Source organism: Gymnodraco acuticeps, unplaced genomic scaffold, assembly GCF_902827175.1.
Source record: "Gymnodraco acuticeps unplaced genomic scaffold, fGymAcu1.1, whole genome shotgun sequence".
Classification (NCBI taxonomy): domain Eukaryota; kingdom Metazoa; phylum Chordata; class Actinopteri; order Perciformes; family Bathydraconidae; genus Gymnodraco; species Gymnodraco acuticeps.
In genome coordinates, this window is record NW_022992052.1 from 83767 (window position 1) to 98766 (window position 15000).

General features: G+C 42.6%; 1 protein-coding gene across 2 annotated transcripts in view; it reads right to left on the reverse strand.

Moving 5' to 3' along the window:
- slc12a2 (solute carrier family 12 member 2) overlaps positions 1 to 15000 on the reverse strand; it is a 91307-nt gene that overhangs the window by 5115 nt on the left and 71192 nt on the right. Inside the window, exon 27 of one of the 2 annotated variants that reach the window (XR_004567639.1) lies at positions 7824 to 8025. Coding sequence is in view for 1 of the 2 variants with exons in the window: in XM_034202019.1 (XP_034057910.1) it covers positions 7890 to 8025 (136 nt within the window). In the remaining variant the exon portion in view is untranslated. Of the gene's footprint in view, positions 1 to 4204; positions 8026 to 15000 lie in introns of those variants that run through there. The other variant, XM_034202019.1, reaches the window with a different exon arrangement.

The following is a 15000-nucleotide window of genomic DNA, read 5'->3' on the forward strand; positions in this document are numbered from 1 at the left end:
GAGCACATGGTGTAGGTCCAAACGATAGCTGGGGATTCTGGGGTTAGTGTAGTGTCTTTCTTCTGCCATCCTTCTTACTCCAAAAACATATTTGTTTCTCCGAATCGAAGGGGAAACATACAAAAGCATTGCACACAATTTAAACCAATCAATGTTGTGTAATTAACAAGGATAATCTGGTGTTTTCTAGTCGATGAGTAGTGCAGATATCACTGTAAAACCAATCGACAGTAAGGGGAATACTTACTTCCGGGTGTACAATTCTCCGTTATCCAATGAGAATGGACGCTCACATTGCCTTTAAGGGCAGCCGACACAAACGAATGCCGTGCTTCCATGAGCGTCTATAGAAGCATACTGGACATCCCGGAGAGCTGGAAATGGACGCTAAGGCCCCCCCCCCCCCTTGCGTTGAAAATGGACGCTAAGGCCCCCCCCCCTTGCGTTGGAAAAAGCCGAAAGGGGACTTGACATAACGTCAACATAGGCCGACCTGGGAGTGAGGAAGTGTTGGATTTAGTTTGTGAATGAATGCTTATTAGAGTTTGGGCTGGAGAGTGCGTGCGGACCTGTCGGTTAGATAACAGGCGTGTCCTGCATCTGATACAAATGTGTGTAAAATTATACCGGGTGCTGTAATCACTCATCTGGTTACGTTATTACATTGACCACCACCCCCCCCCCGACCCAAAAGAAAGGACGTATTATTGGGTTCCCCTCATTTTTTCCCCACGCCACGCTACTGGTTGTAAGTGTGATTTCTGTAGGATTCCAATCGCTTTTTATAGTCAAAATCAGCAAATTGGCCGAGCTCCGCTACAAGTCTATAACTCCTACATGGGAGCGATGAGGAGTGAGGCAGGGACGAGCTCTGCCTCTCGTAAGCCCACAGTAACTGGCTGGAGCGCGGGCACTAATGTAGCGCGGGCACTTATTTTGTGAGCGCGCTCAAGCCAGTCAGTTACTGTGTGGTGAGGTGAGGCACAGATGAGCTCTGCCTCACCTCAGAATGCGTCACCCCACAGAAACTGGCTGGAAAGCGGACCCTAAGCGCATGCCTGCACCATCTCACTGTAGGTCACCAATGTAATGTTTGTAGATCCCTTTATTACATTTATCCTCGCCATCCATAGTCTCTAAATAACTTATTTCACATATATATGATATTTAGGCTCGCTGGTCTCACCATACAACGGCAATGAAAAAAGCACCAGGAGAGGCAGCCATAACCTCTGCCGCACTGAAGGGGGCTCACGTGAGCCCACAGGTTATTGTTGCTACTGTTATTCTACGCAGAGACGGTAGACGCAAACAACAAGCTAGACTTTTGAAACTAGAGGAAGATAAGGAGGACTTTTACAAAAATGTAATGGAGATTGTTGTCCAGAAGGATAGCATGGACTTCATCTTCAAGTCAAGGTAAGACCACAATTGTAATGAACATGGGATCTTACTAAGAAAGAACAATCCAATATTTAGATTGTGGGTATCCTTTTGTTGAACAGTCTGTTTAAAATGAATCGAAACATCAGACTAAAAAAGCTTTTGAAAATAACCGAACATTTCGATTAAGGTCAAAATATAATATTTGTAAATCTGACACTGAAAGAGTCAGTGCCTCACCAGCCATGAACCTCACCGCACGTCACTGCTAACACTTGAACCTGAACACACACATGCACGTGTGCAATATGTGATGTCATGTGTTTTGGGGCCATAACATTAAATTACAACAGGATTGTACGGTTATGAATGCATTATAAGTTAGTTATGATGTTGTTAAAACAATATTGGATGATAGTCATTTATTGTTTGGACTGAGATAAATCATGGGTCAAAATGTACCCGCGAACACCATGAATGGTAACAGCTTTCGAACACAACACAAGGGTTAAAGAAACAAGTCCTCATTGTCTTCACCACATAACCTCTTGGTAATCAAAATAAATCAATGGCTTCTGTTCAACAAGCGCTTCTGATTCAAGGCTCATTAGAATATATGTGATGTGCTACCGTCGTCATTTTTGGGCTATGAGAAGGGGGTCTTAGAGAGACAGGTGCTGAAACACAGCGTTTTAGACAGATTGTAAACACAGACGTTCAAATAGATGATATGAGAAGAGAGATGTGTTTTTTTTAAATAGTGAAGCATGAAACCCTGTTTTATTAGAATCCCAAAATACACATTTATACCTGAAATTAGCTTTAAAATGCCCCCTTTAAAGGAGCATATGTTTTAACGGTGACATTTTACAGGCTATGACTGGGATAACTGGGACTGTATACAACATGGACATCCCATAGTGTCCCCAATAGTTTCTAAAGCGATGCCTTCCAGCTTGGATCTGGCTTTGCTGCTTATTGGGACAGAAAATCTGATTCAAACAGAGAGCATAGTTTAGACTCTCAGTGCAGCCAACATGTGAAACAAGATGTGACCACGCAACATCAGAGGCTTCACACAGCAGCTCGTCACCTATGGAACATCTAGTGTTTGACATCCAGTGGCTTCACTCTGCTGCAGTGAGACTGGTGGGGTCCAGGGCAGCTCCGTGAGGCGTCCATCATCGTTCAAAGAAAATCACATCCATAAATGCAATAAGACCACCAACCAAAAATAAATCAGTGTCTCCAATCAGTGTCTCCAAATTAACATAATTTAAGGCCCCATTATTAAACTCTTTTTCAACAATAATAATATAAGATGGGCGGGTGTTACCTTGGTTGGTTATTGGCTAATGGTTGCACTCATGCAATCCTACTTTTACCTTTGATACATTAACTTCATTCATCGATTTCTATACTTAACATTTTGAATTCAGGACTTTCGCTTGTATCGGAGTGTATTCGGACCAAAGTATATCTACTTTTACTTTAGTAAAGGATCTAATTAGTTCTTTACATGTACTGTTTGATAAACTACAGGAAGAACTGAACCAATCTGCACAATGATTACTTTGGCTTTTGGTAATTTAACTATATTTTGATGATGCTTTTGTACTTTTACTTGAGTAACATTTTGAATGCAGGACTTTTACTGTAACAGAGTATTCCTACACTCTGGTACTTCTACTGTTACTAGAGTACAAGACCTGAGTACTTCTTCTTTTACTCGAGTACAAGATCTGAGTACTTCTACTTTTACTGAAGTACAAGATCTGAGTACTTCTACTTTTACCGAAGTACAAGATCTGAGTACTTCTACTTTTACTCAAGTACAAGACCTGAGTACTTCTACTTTTACTCAAGTACAAGACCTGAGTACTTCTACTTTTACTCAAGTACAAGATCCGAGTACTTCTACTCAAGTACAAGATCTGAATACTTCTACATTTACTCAAGTACTTCTACTTTTACTCAAGTACAAGACCTGAGTACTTCTACTTTTACTCAAGTACAAGATCTGAGTACTTCTACTTTTACTCAAGTACTTCTACTTTTACTCAAGTACAATACCTGAGTACTTCTACTTTTACTCAAGTACAAGATCTGAGTACTTCTACTTTTACTCAAGTACCAGATCTGAGTACTTCTACTTTTACTCAAGTACAAGACCTGAGTACTTCTACTTTTACTCAAGTACAAGACCTGAGTACTTCTACTTTTACTCAAGTACAAGATCTGAGTACTTATACTTATACTCAAGTACAAGATCTGAGTACTTATACTTATACTCAAGTACAAGATCTGAGTACTTCTACTTTTACTCAAGTACCAGATCTGAGTACTTCTACTTTTACTCAAGTGCAATATCTGAGTACTTCTACTTTTACTCAAGTGCAATATCTGAGTACTTCTACTTAAGAAGATCTGAGTACTTCTACTTTTACTCAAGTACCAGATCTGAGTACTTCTACTTTTACTCAAGTGCAATATCTGAGTACTTCTACTTTTACTCAAGTACAAGATCCGAGTACTTCTACTCAAGTACAAGATCTGAATACTTCTACATTTACTCAAGTACAAGATCTGAGTACTTCAACTTTTACTCAAGATCTGAGTACTTCTCCCCCCTCTGGTAGTATGTCAGTCAGAGATGTTTGACCTGTAGTCTAAAGACTACCAGAACAAACCACTAGAGGGCGCCACAGACGCAAAATAAACTCAAGATGATGCTGAGTTTGAGCAGATGGAGTATTTAGTTTCAAACATATTGTAACCTCTCTTCAATATCCAGTAACACAAAAGGAGACTTCAAATTCAGTTCTGATTTCATTTGATTGATTTATTGCAATAAAGATGTACAAAGTATTGTTAATCATAAATGTTAAAATGTTAGAAAAAGCATATCTGTGGCCGTCAACAGTACAGTGTATAAAACATTACTGCGTCAGGTCGGTTCCTTCCTGGAGAACAGCTTCGATCTGCTTTTGAGCGGATGTCTTTTCTTTAAAAAGCATCCCAAAAGATAGAAATACACAGACTCAAAAAGAGAGAAAACAAGACACAATTTGCTGAAATCAAAAAAGGCAACAAAACAATAAGAGAGAGAAAAAAAAATCAACATGCAAATTAACTTACAACCAAAACCCAAAAGAAAAAAAACTACATCTGTGGAGAAAAGCCTGAACTAAAATAAATATCTTTCTCCACATTTAAATTCGACATAATTACTTCACTCCCTTAATGTACGCCAATAGACTAAGAAGTGTATTTACAGGTTAGTTATTCTGCAGCGTGGACAGGGGGTGGGGGGAACAGAGGAGGAAGAGGGGACTTTGGCAAATCCATTCAATGTTAGGAAATCATGACGTCAAACAGGAATGAAGAACACTATAATTCAGCTGTAAAATGTCGAGGAAGTCTTATTTTAAGACCCCCTCCAGGTCAGACTAATACATTTATATATGTGTGTGTATATAGGCATATATATTATTTAATATACAAATATAGAGTAACCCGTGTTCTTGTTTGTAACATCGTTGTCCTGTAACAGTAAGGAGGGAGGCTTCGCAGCAGGACTGGAATGAATGGATCTTATACTAGATTTTTGTTATAGTGCACAACAGCGCCCCCTAGTGCCAGAATATGTTACTAGCTCACAGTGTTAGTTTGCTGACTATATCGGAACTAAAGTGGGAAAAGTACTGCGGTGTGAAAGTGCCTAATAAGTACAGGAAGTGCTGTACACTCATTGCTAATTGTTGAAGCACATTGACAGTGAAACGGTTTAACAGGAAGTGAGTGTAAAGTTGGTTGTGTTTCATAAAGTAGACTAAATCAAAGCAGCAGAGGTAGAAATATCTTGACTTGTAGTCCCTAGTTTAGGTCAAGTATACCTTTCATGTCCTTTTCACAGCCTCAACACAAACGGCACATACACCTGCAACTAAAAAGGGTCAAAGGTTAATTCTGTCTAATTCTCTTCATGTTAATTATGCATTATGGCTCCAACACGAAGACCTATGCTAATGCTAACAGTGTGCTAGGAAGACATGTTGGCTTTAGGAGGGGCTGTAGCACGCTATGAGTGAGCAGAGAACTGCAAAGGTGTACAGTTTATCTCCCAGCATGCTTTTAATGAGCATGGGTGTATATAGTTAGTGTGTCTGTACTGATGCATGAATCACATCACATGCATATCATATCAGAGTCCTGGCTGGGAGCAGAGTGGCGGTGCAGCTGAATGCTAACGGCACACTGAAGCTGACACACACACACTTCATCTACATGATGAAAACAAGAGGAGACTAGAGCTAGCGGTAGTGTTCATGTTATACAGTAAAGTCAACTAACCTAAGCATGTTTCAAGTTGCATTCAGAAGGTACATGACATTAACGAGCTAACGGTTAAAACGGCCCGTTTCCGCGAGACACGCAGAGAAAATGTACTTTTTAAATAAAGAGAGAACCCTGTTTCCTTTCATTTGTTGTGTGGCAGTTGCTCAGGATAAAGCTTTTCTTCTGTGTTTGAATCTATTCTCACTTCCCGGCTAACAGCTGGGGAACTCTGGGTAAAACACATTTTGTGATGAACTGCAGTTAGCAACACATGATTCTGCTTATACTGTGGCCCCTCGGGTTATCCGCCTTTTTAAAAGACTCAGGATAATGTACTTGTTGGTACCACTAAAGTGTTCAAACACACATGCAAATTAAGTGTTTGTTTCAATAGTCCATGTTTCATCTCCTGCACAGCCAATCATTATAGTTATAGTTATAGTTAGCAATCCATTTCAAAACGTACCAATAACTCCCTTTTCCATGAATTTGATCTCTGGGATTATTTGTTTACCTCATGTTGAGACATTTGAATTCACTCTTGATGTGTCTTTGCTTTCATTTGGTCGGCGCGGGGATCAACATGCAACCACTTAAGAGTTTCCACAACTTCACATTCAGCTTCTTAAAAAAACGTCACCACTCACGAGTAAGAGTTTGTTCAGTAAGAGCAAGAACCAGTTTAAAACGTGGGCGTACAGAGCGGCGTGGTTATGGGAGAAGAACCCCCGCCCTCTGGCCAAGTCAATATTCTGTGAGTGTGACAGAACAGAGTTGTGCTGTGGCTTTTTGTTTGGAGACATGGTGCCCTTAAACAGTGACCGTAATATATAAACGGAGGCGAGCAGATGCGTTCACATGGACATTTATTACAAGTCTGCAACACAAGCTCATATGCATAGAGGTATATGTTCACTCCGCCTCGAAACATTCACACGTCACATCCTCTCTGCCCAGCTAGGCTAGGTAGGAATGTCCTCACACACACAGACACACACATACAGGCGTGAGTGCTACTGTGGCACTAAGTGGACCTACAGTAAGTAACAGACTAATGCAAGGGGACTAAATAAAATGCATATACAGGTAAGAACAGAATTGTGCTGAAACACTCTCATAACACGTAACCAATGGATCTCCGTCTGCATTCTCCCACAAACCGTCCAGCCAGTATGGCTTATAAACAGGAATCATGACAATCGTTGGCGTTAAGGCAAAGATTAGCTTGCTGGGTAAATCGTTTCCAGGGGGAAGAACCGTCCACGCGGACACAGAGTCGCTCGGCAGCTACATGGCGATGGAGAACATGGCTCACATCTTTTCTGACCTTACATTTCAACTGTGTCGAGAAGCTGCTGTGAGTATCCAACAGCTTTCAAAGAAAAGAAGGAAGACTTGGAAGTGAAAACTAAATAAAAACACCATGGCCCCGAAATAAAGTATTGATTAAGGTTAAAAGTCTGAAATCAAGTGGACACCCTTCATTAAACCCAATCCACTCGCATAACCACAATGCTCCTACTAAGAAGGAAACACATTTAAAACTAAATAAAACAATCTATTTATGCACTAATATAATAAGTAATATTGTCAATCTGAATAATTGTTCCGTCTGATTCAACTGGAAGGCACATCCATAAGGCTTTAGAAGGTGTTGCAAAGCTTGGTTCTTCCCGGATATTTAAAGATAACAACAACAGGGGGATTATTGCTGCGTCACAAGCTAATAAACAGCTGGTTCCAATTATTAACAACAATTATGACATCGTCATGAGAACAGAACAGCGCCTGAGAGAGAAACCAACTTTGACATGAGGAAATGAAAAAAGAAAAAACTTGAGACATCTTGGAATAAATAAAATAGAGAGAGAGAGAGGAACAGAGTGGGGCAAGTTTACAACTACCATCCCTAACCCAAAATCACTGACATTCCTCCATCATCATCATCATCATCATATTACCAGCTGTGTGTCCGCAGTGTTTCTGGAGTGGCTGTGCGTCGCCGTGAGGTCGTTGGCTCTGGATCTGGGATGTGTGTGTGGGTCTGATCCCAGAGGCAGAAGTTGGATGTGAGACTTAATTTTCTTGGATTTTCGTTTTCCGTGTGTGTGTGTGTGTGTGTGTGTGTGTGTGTGTGTGTGTGTGTGTGTGTGTGTGTGTGTGTGTGTTTAAGAGTAGAAGGTGAGGACGCTCTGGTGGTTTCCGCGCACCAGCAGGATGGGAGGCAGATCTTTGGACAGAACCTCCAGCCAGGCCATGTACAGAGCGGAGGAAACGGCGCCTTTCCTGGCCAATGGCATGCTCCTAAACACAGAGAGAGAGAGGGGTGGGGGGGGGAGACGTAGAGGAACATCGTTAGTGGGCTTCATCGATACTGTAACTTCAGAACAGACACTTAGAAAACGTAAGAAAGGAAGAATAAGCTATTACGTTTGTTCATCTTAAAGGTCCCCTATCATACTGTTCTTCATCAATATATCACAGGTCTCAGATATATCCAGAGCCTGTGTCTGATTGGCTGAAACACCAAACAGATCATTGCAGCATTACCCATAATCCCCTCTGTTTCAGCCCTGTTTCCAAAGTGCTGCTTCTCTGTCTGTTACTTTAGATGAAAATAAGGAGCCCCTCCCCACGCCCCTCTGAGAGACATTTGGTTACAAAGAACTGAATGGTGCTCAGAGAGGACACATGTTGATGTAGAAGAGACATGAAGAAGAGGGGACACATGTTGATGTAGAAGAGACATGAAGAAGAGGGACACATGTTGATGTAGAAGAGACATGAAGAAGAGGGGACACATGTTGATGTAGAAGAGACAGAAGAAGAGGGACCACATGTTGATGTAGAAGAGACATGAGAAGAGGGGACACATGTTGATGTAGAAGAGACATGGAGAAGAGGGGACACATGTTGATGTAGAAGAGACATGGAGAAGAGGGGACACATGTTGATGTAGAAGAGACATGAAGAAGAGGGGACACATGTTGATGTAGAAGAGACATGAAGAAGAGGGGACACATGTTGATGAAGAAGAGACATGAAGAAGAGGGGACACATGTTGATGTAGAAGAGACATGAAGAAGAGGGGGACACATGTTGATGTGGAAGAGACATGAAGAAGAGGGGACACATGTTGATGTAGAAGAGACATGAAGAAGAGGGGACACATGTTGATGTGGAAGAGACATGAAGAAGAGGGGACACATGTTGATGTAGAAGAGACATGAGAAGAGGGGACACATGTTGATGTAGAAGAGACATGGAGAAGAGGGGACACATGTTGATGTAGAAGAGACATGAAGAAGAGGGGACACATGTTGATGTAGAAGAGACATGAAGAAGAGGGGACACCTGTTGATGTAGCAAGAGACATGAAGAAGAGGGGACACATGTTGATGTAGAAGAGACATGGAGAAGAGGGGACACATGTTGATGTAGAAGAGACATGGAGAAGAGGGGACACATGTTGATGTAGAGTAGAAGAGACATGGAAGAAGAGGGGACACATGTGATGTAGAAGAGACATGGAGAAGAGGGGACACATGTTTGATGAAGAAGAGACACGAAGAAGAGGGGACACATGTTGATGTAGAAGAGACATGAGAAGAGGGGACACATGTTGATGTGGAAGAGACATGAAGAAGAGGGGACACATGTTGATGTAGAAGAGACATGAAGAAGAGGGGACACATGTTGATGTGGAAGAGACATGAAGAAGAGGGGACACATGTTGATGTATGTGGAAGAGACATGAAGAAGAGGGGACACATGTTGATGTAGAAGAGGACATGAAGAAGAGGGGACACATGTTGATGTAGAAGAGACATGGAAGAAGAGGGGACACATGTTGATGTAGAAGAGACATGAAGAAGAGGGGACACATGTTGACGTAGAAGGAGACATGAAGAAGAGGGGACACATGTTGATGTGGAAGAAGAACATGAAGAAGAGGGGACACATGTGATGTGGAAGAGACATGAAGAAGAGGGGGGGGACACATGTTGATGTAGAGGAGACATGGAGAAGAGGGGACACATGTTGTATGTAGAAGAGACATGAAGAAGAGGGGACACATGTTGATGTAGAAGAGACATGAAGAAGAGGGGACACATGTTGATGTAGCAGAGACATGAAGAAGAGGGGACACATGTTTGAATGTAGAAGAGACTGGAGAAGAAGGGGGACACATGTTGATGTAGAAGAGACATGGAGAAGAGAGGGGACACATGTTGATGTAGAAGAGACATGAGAAGAGGGGACACATGTTGATGTAGAAGAGACATGAAGAAGAGGGGACCATGTTGATGTAGAAGAGACATGAAGAAGAGGGGACCACATGTTGATGTAGAAGAGACATGAAGAGAGGGGACCACATGTTGATGTAGAAGAGACATGAAGAAGAGGGGACACATGTTGATGTAGAAGAGACCTGACTAAGAGGGGACACATGTTTGATGTAGAAGAGACATGAAGAAGAGGGGAACATGTTGATGTAGAAGAGACATGGAGAAGAGGGGACACATGTTGATGTAGAAGATACATGGAAAGAAGAGGACACATGTTGAGTAGAAGAGACATGGAGAAGAGGGGACACATGTTGATGTAGAAGAGACATGAAGAAGAGGGGGACACATGTTGATGTAGAAAGAGACATGAAGAAGAGGGGACACATGTTGATTGAAGAGAGAACTGAAGAAGAGGGGACACATGTTGAGGTAGAAGAGACATGAAGAAGAGGGGACACATTGTTGATGTGGAAGAGACATGAAGTAAGAAGAGGGGGACACATGTTGATGTAGAAGAGACATGAAGAAGAGGGGACACATGTTGATGGTAGAAGAGACATGAAGAAGAGGGGACACATGTTGATGTAGAAGAGACATGGAGAAGAGGGGACACATGTTGATGTAGAAGAGACATGAAGAAGAGGGGACACATGTTGATGTAGAAGAAGACATGAGAAGAGGGGGACACATGTTGATGTAGCAGAGACATGAAGAAGAGGGGACACATGTTGATGTAGAAGAGACATGGAGACGAGGGGACACATGTTGATGTAGAAGAGACATGGAGAAGAGGGGACACATGTTGATGTAGAAGAGACATGGAGAAGAGGGGACACATGTTGATGTAGAAGAGACATGGAGAAGAGGGGACACATGTTGATGAAGAAGAGACATGAAGAAGAGGGGACACATGTTGATGTAGAAGAGACATGGAGAAGAGGGGACACATGTTGATGTGGAAGAGACATGAAAGAAGAGGGGACACATGTGATGTAGAAGAGACATGAAGAAGAGGGGACACATGTTGATGTGGAAGAGACATGAAGAAGAGGGGACACATGTTGATGTAGAAGAGACATGAAGAAGAGGGGACACATGTTGATGTGGAAGAGACATGAAGAAGAGGGGACACATGTTGATGTAGAAGAGACATGAAGAAGAGGGGACACATGTTGATGTAGAAGAGACATGGAGAAGAGGGGACACATGTTGATGTGGAAGAGACATGAAGAAGAGGGGACACATGTTGACGTAGAAGAGACATGAAGAAGAGGGGACACATGTTGATGTGGAAGAAACATGAAGAAGAGGGGACACATGTTGATGTGGAAGAGACATGAAGAAGAGGGGACACATGTTGATGTAGAAGAGACATGGAGAAGAGGGGACACATGTTGATGTGGAAGAGACATGAAGAAGAGGGGACACATGTTGATGTGGAAGAGACATGAAGAAGAGGGGACACATGTTGATGTAGAAGAGACATGGAGAAGAGGGGACACATGTTGATGTGGAAGAAACATGAAGAAGAGGGGACACATGTTGATGTAGAAGAAACATGAAGAAGAGGGGACACATGTTGATGTGGAAGAGACATGAAGAAGAGGGGACACATGTTGATGTAGAAGAGACATGAAGAAGAGGGGACACATGTTGATGTGGAAGAGACATGAAGAAGAGGGGACACATGTTGATGTAGAAGAGACATGGAGAAGAGGGGACACATGTTGATGTAGAAGAGACATGGAGAAGAGGGGACACATGTTGATGTGGAAGAAACATTGAAGAAGAGGGGACACATGTTGATGTAGAAGAAACATGAAGAAGAGGGGACACATGTTGATGTGGAAGAGACATGAAGAAGAGGGGACACATGTTGATGTAGAAGAGACATTGAAGATAGAGGGGACACATGTTGATGTGGAAGAGACATGAAGAAGAGGGGACACATGTTGATGTAGAAGAGACATGAAGAAGAGGGGACACATGTTGATGTGGAAGAGACATGAAGAAGAGGGGACACATGTTGATGTGGAAGAGACATGAAGAAGAGGGGACACATGTTGATGTAGAAGAGACATGGAGAAGAGGGGGACACATGTTGATGTATGGAGAGAGGGACACATTGAAGAAGAGGGGACACATGTTGATGTAGAAGAGACATGAGGAAGAGGAGACACATGTTGATGTGGAAGAAACATGAAGAAGAGGGGACACATGTTGATGTGGAAGAGACATGAAGAAGAGGGGACACATGTTGATGTAGAAGAGACATGGAGAAAGAGGGGACACATGTTGATGAGTAGAAAACATGAAGAAGAGGGGACACATGTTGATGTGGAAGAGACATGAAGAAGAGGGGGACACATGTTGATGTGGAAGAGACATGAAGAAGAGGGGACACATGTTGATGTAGAAGAGACATGAAGAAGAGGGGGACACATGTTGATGAAGAAGAGACATGAAGAAGAGGGGACACATGTTGATGTAGAAGAGACATGAAGAAGAGGGGACACATGTTGATGTGGAAGAGACATGAAGAAGAGGGGACACATGTTGATGTAGAAGAGACATGAAGAAGAGGGGACACATGTTGATGTGGAAGAGACATGAAGAAGAGGGGACACATGTTGATGTAGAAGAGACATGAAGAAGAGGGGACACATGTTGATGTAGAAGAGACATGGAGAAGAGGGGGACACATGTTGATTGTAGAAGAGACATGAAGAAGAGGGGACACATGTTGATGTAGAAGAGACATGAAGAAGAGGGGACACATGTTGATGTAGCAGAGACATGAAGAAGAGGGGACACATGTTGATGTAGAAGAGACATGGAGAAGAGGGGACACATGTTGATGTAGAAGAGACATGGAGAAGAGGGGACACATGTTGATGTAGAAGAGACATGGAGAAGAGGGGACACATGTTGATGTAGAAGAGAAGAGACATGGAGAAGAGGAGAGGGGACACATGTTGATGTAAGAAGAGACATGAAGAAGAGGGGACTAACATGTTGATGTGGAAGAGACATGAAGAAGAGGGGACACATGTTGATGTAGAAGAGACATGAAGAAGAGGGGACACATGTTGATGTGGAAGAGACATGAAGAAGAGGGGACACATGTTGATGTAGAAGAGACATGAAGAAGAGGGGACACATGTTGATGTGGAAGAGACATGAAGAAGAGGGGACACATGTTGACGTAGAAGAGACATTGAAGAAGAGGGGACACATGTTGATGTGGAAGAAAACATGAAGAAGAGGGGACACATGTTTGATGTGGAAGAGACATGAAGAAGAGGGGACACATGTTGATGTAGAAGAGACATGGAGAAGAGGGGACACATGTTGATGTGGAAGAGACATGAAGAAGAGGGGACACATGTTGATGTGGAAGAGACATGAAGAAGAGGGGACACATGTTGATGTAGAAGAGGACATGGAGAAGAGGGGGACACATGTTGATGTGGAAGAAACATGAAGAAGAGGGGACACATGTTGATGTAGAAGAAACATGAAGAAGAGGGGACACATGTTGATGTGGAAGAGACATGAAGAAGAGGGGACACATGTTGATGTAGAAGAGACATGAAGAAGAGGGGACACATGTTGATGTGGAAGAGACATGAAGAAGAGGGGACACATGTTGATGTAGAAGAGACATGAAGAAGAGGGGACACATGTTGATGTAGAAGAGACATGGAGAAGAGGGGACACATGTTGATGTAGAAGAGACATGGAGAAGAGGGGACACATGTTGATGTGGAAGAAACATGAAGAAGAGGGGACACATGTTGATGTAGAAGAAACATGAAGAAGAGGGGACACATGTTGATGTGGAAGAGACATGAAGAAGAGGGGACACATGTTGATGTAGAAGAGACATGAAGAAGAGGGGACACATGTTGATGTGGAAGAGACATGAAGAAGAGGGGACACATGTTGATGTAGAAGAGACATGAAGAAGAGGGGACACATGTTGATGTGGAAGAGACATGAAGAAGAGGGGACACATGTTGATGTGGAAGAGACATGAAGAAGAGGGGACACATGTTGATGTAGAAGAGACATGGAGAAGAGGGGACACATGTTGATGTGGAAGAAACATGAAGAAGAGGGGACACATGTTGATGTAGAAGAGACATGAGGAAGAGGAGACACATGTTGATGTGGAAGAAACATGAAGAAGAGGGGACACATGTTGATGTGGAAGAGACATGAAGAAGAGGGGACACATGTTGATGTAGAAGAGACATGGAGAAGAGGGGACACATGTTGATGTAGAAGAAACATGAAGAAGAGGGGACACATGTTGATGTGGAAGAGACATGAAGAAGAGGGGACACATGTTGATGTGGAAGAGACATGAAGAAGAGGGGACACATGTTGATGTAGAAGAGACATGAAGAAGAGGGGACACATGTTGATGTAGAAGAGACATGGAGAAGAGGGGACACATGTTGATGTGGAAGAGACATGAAGAAGAGGGGACACATGTTGATGTAGAAGAGACATGAAGAAGAGGGGACACATGTTGATGTAGAAGAAACATGAAGAAGAGGGGACACATGTTGACGTAGAAGAGACATGAAGAAGAGGGGACACATGTTGATGTGGAAGAAACATGAAGAAGAGGGGACACATGTTGATGTGGAAGAGACATGAAGAAGAGGGGACACATGTTGATGTAGAAGAGACATGGAGAAGAGGGGACACATGTTGATGTGGAAGAGACATGAAGAAGAGGGGACACATGTTGATGTGGAAGAGACATGAAGAAGAGGGGACACATGTTGATGTAGAAGAGACATGGAGAAGAGGGGACACATGTTGATGTGGAAGAAACATGAAGAAGAGGGGACACATGTTGATGTAGAAGAAACATGAAGAAGAGGGTACACATGTTGATGTGGAAGAGACATGAAGAAGAGGGGACACATGTTGATGTAGAAGAGACATGAAGAAGAGGGGACACATGTTGATGTGG